This window comes from Quercus suber, unplaced genomic scaffold, assembly GCF_002906115.3.
Source record: "Quercus suber isolate HL8 unplaced genomic scaffold, Cork oak 2.0 scaffold_869, whole genome shotgun sequence".
Lineage (NCBI taxonomy): Eukaryota > Viridiplantae > Streptophyta > Magnoliopsida > Fagales > Fagaceae > Quercus > Quercus suber.
Window position 1 is genome coordinate 83,205 of NW_027070299.1, and position 3,676 is coordinate 86,880.

General features: G+C 33.0%; 1 protein-coding gene across 1 annotated transcript; it reads right to left on the reverse strand.

Moving 5' to 3' along the window:
• Positions 1-2,260: 2,260 nt before the first annotated feature.
• Positions 2,261-3,036, reverse strand: LOC112003888 (cysteine proteinase 15A-like). The gene is made up of 2 exons (XM_024036112.2): positions 3,032-3,036; positions 2,261-2,756 (listed from the first exon to the last, which is right to left on the reverse strand). Exons 1-2 carry the CDS (start codon positions 3,034-3,036, stop codon positions 2,261-2,263), a joined length of 501 nt encoding a protein of 166 aa, XP_023891880.2.
• Between the last annotated feature and the right edge of the window lie 640 nt (positions 3,037-3,676).

Genomic DNA, 3,676 nt, shown 5'->3' on the forward strand with positions numbered 1-3,676 from the left:
GGGTTTAATATTTCCCTTTTACTTACTTGACGTGCTCTTATTTACATATACATTGTTCTATACTTTTAAATTCCTAGATTTTAAAGTTGGAATATCCATCTATCTATGTTGATATAAATATATATACATGTGCATATATTTATATACGTGTAATACACACACCCATACACATACATACATGGATATTGAATTTTGTTTAAATAAATATCTTATTTCATGTATTGCATTTACTTTAAGCTTCATTAAAATCCTTGTCTCTGATTTCTCGGGGGTGAAAAGGTTTAAAGGTGCTAGCTCTTTAACTAGCAGCATAAAGACTATCCCACCAATTAGTGAATGGCTTGATTCAAATAAACTCTCTAAAAAATGTTCTTTCAAATTAAAAGGGTTTTATTAAATAGTTTTTCAAATGGATTCCAAAGCTATCCCTTTACAAAATGGGTATTTCTAATGACTAAAAAATAGAATCTTTCAAGTTTACCCTTTAATAAATAAAATTCCTCTAAAGGAGAATTTTTAAATAAATAATTGATAAATGCACTTTTAAATCACTTCCTAGATTAAGTTCCAAGAATCCTAAAATTTGAATTTTCTACACACACAAAAAAGACTTATAAAAAGCCTTGGATTTTTATCCCTAAAACAATCTTTTTTTTAGAAAACCATGGAAAAGTTTTCTTCAAAAAACCCATTTTTAAAAAGGTTTGAAATTTAATCTTGAAAATGATTTTCCTAAATACATGAAAAATCACCCCTTTTTTTAGGGATTCCCCATCAAAATCCATTTCCATAAAATCTCTTGAGATGACACTCTTTCAAACCAATTTTTTCAAAAACTCATGAGATTTTCAAAGATAAAATACTCATTTTTTAAAACAAAATCTCCTTCCTCAAAAACCCATGAGATAATTATTCTCAAAATACCCCTTTTCAAATATTAATGAGATTTTCAAAAAGGAAATACTCATCTTTTCAAATGAAAAGGGATATCCATTTTTAAGGGAAACATGGAATTCACATTTTTTCAAACAATAAAAACCTTTTTTTTCCAAAGGAAGGCATTTTTACACCCAAAAAAAAAATGTTTTCAAACTACTTTTTTTTAAAGACATAATTTTAAGAGGGTGCAATGTGTCCATAGTTCACCGCAATTGAACTAATGGCATTCAATCAAGCCAACATTTCCTCCCTTCCCTACACTAACCATTTTGGTTTGTTGTGTTTTGTACATGAGAATGATACACGGAGAATAAATTTGCTTTAAATTTCTTTTAAAAGTGAAATATAACATTTTTATATTACATCCATTTTCATTTCGTTGTAGAGTAATATATATATTCTCATGTTATGTATATATTGTTTGTACAAAAATTCTTTCCAAAAACAAATGTCAAGAATTTAAGTTATATTTTAAAATATGATTTGTTGAGGTTAAATTAAAATAAGGCACAATCTTTTGTATAAGTGGTATGGAGTGTCTAACACTTTTCCTACACATAACCAAACTTCCGAGTCCAAAAATCTTTAATTCAAGACTTTTTTTACCTCAATTGGTTGGTAACTCCATAAAATTAAATCAGTAAAGAGATTTACTCACACACACATCACCCTAGTGACACAAATACACATATGCCATCACACTTCACCAAGCAAAGAAAAGAAACAAGCCGTGCTTTTTTAAATTACAAAAAAAAAAGTGAAAATCACATTTTTGTCCCTACATTTTCAGGCGATTCCCACTTTGATCCCTATCTTCCATTTTCACCCATTTTAGTCCCTATTTAGAAAAATGCCATCCATTTTAGTCCTTTCCGTCAGTGTCCTAACGGTAAAGTCCTAGGTGGCAAACGGAACTATTAAAATAAAATAAAAAATTATTTTGACATTAAAAAATGCCACGTCAGCATCTAAATTAAAAATAATAATTTATTAATTTTAACTAAATAAAAAATTAAAAACAAAATTAAAAACCAAAAGTCACATGAATTGAGATCTAAGTGTGTCTTGAACAAGAACAATAAGAACACAAACTCAGATCTAAGAACACAAGCCTAGGAAAAAAAAAAAACCATTCAAGACCTAATTCTCCAGCAAATCACTAATCCGCATGGTTTTCACAAATCAAACCCATAAACCCAGTAAACAAACCAATCTCCAGCAACCCATAAACCTATATTTTCTTAGGAAACAAACACAGCTTTCCTTTAAGTTAATCCAAAATTGTAGAAATCAAAACTATTATTATTGAATAGTTTAAAACCTAGTCTTTGACGCCAGTAATGGCACTGTGATCACGCCAGTTAAAGTCGGTGGGGAGATCGTTGGTGGGAAGAATAGGAGCCTTTTGAGCATCGGAAGGCAACTGAAGCCGCTTCAACCCAAGAAATTTTCGCCAGAACTCAGTTAAAGTGAGATCCGAGAACTTCGTGACACCGTGTTCAACGCTGGGGTCCAGCTTCTGGTGAAGCTTGGCTCTATGCAGGTTCACCTTGAACACACTGAACCTGTAATCGTGCTCCTCTATGCTCCCATAGCTTTTCCCAAACCTCGCCTTGAAGCTCAAGAAGTGGTGCTTAGCGTGGAGGGGAAGATCATCGTCACCGTCCAATGACACCACTTGCTTGATCAAAAGATCATCATCACCGCCAACACCACCTCCGTTGATTTCATCGGCAGATATGGTATACCCAATGTTGGCAGTGGGGGATTGTGTACAAATCTTTGAGGGATATTCTTGGTGATGGTGAGGAAGAAAGCTAAATTTTTTGGGTTTATGTTGTGTTTGTTTCCAAAGAAAATATAGGTTTATGGGTTTGTTGGAAATTGGTTTGTTTACTAGGTTTATGGGTTTGATTTGTGAAAATCATGTGGATTAATGATTTGCTGGAAAATTCGGTCTTGAATGGTTGTTTGTTGTTGTTGTTGTTGTTGTTGTTTTTTTTACTATATAAGGCTTATTTTAAGAGCCGTCACACATGGATATAGAGACCGATAGATTTATTTTTTCTATGAGAAGCTACTGCGCTTATACGCCATAGGGTTTTGTAACCAAATGCTTCTTGATCTTCATTGTTGGCTGCAACCAACAATATCGTTCAAAGTTGCTGGAGTTAATCATGTACTGGGATCTGAGCAAAGGGTTAGTCACAGATTGGAGATTTGTGCATCAAGGGAAAAAATGCTACTACAAGATCAAGTTCAATTAGGTATTGAAGCGAAGGTTCAACTGTAGGTTGGTATTTTGGGATAGGCCAGGGTAGTGGTAAGGTTCCTTATACTTGTAACCGCTTGATTGTTGATTAGTGGATTCTTGAGAATGGTGACCTTAAAATCACTCGGTGGAGTTTTTGCCTTGCAAGAGGTTTTTCCCATTTGTCAATAAATCATCGTGTCAATTTAATTTTCACTACATTTAGTTTAATTGTAATTTGTTGGTGTCTCAATGATTTTTTGCAATTGAACCTAATTAATCAACTTGGGTAATTGAATTAATTAACTGAGGTCAAGCTATCTTAACCCAACAGTGGAAATTACATGGATAGAGTTTCTTTAAAAAATGTAAGGGATGAAAACCCAATGGTCTGGCAATCTAAAGCCTATTAACCTATGTACCTTTTCATAAAGAGCTGCACTTTTTTTGAAAGGTTATGACCATATGGCGGCTGTGGACGCCGGA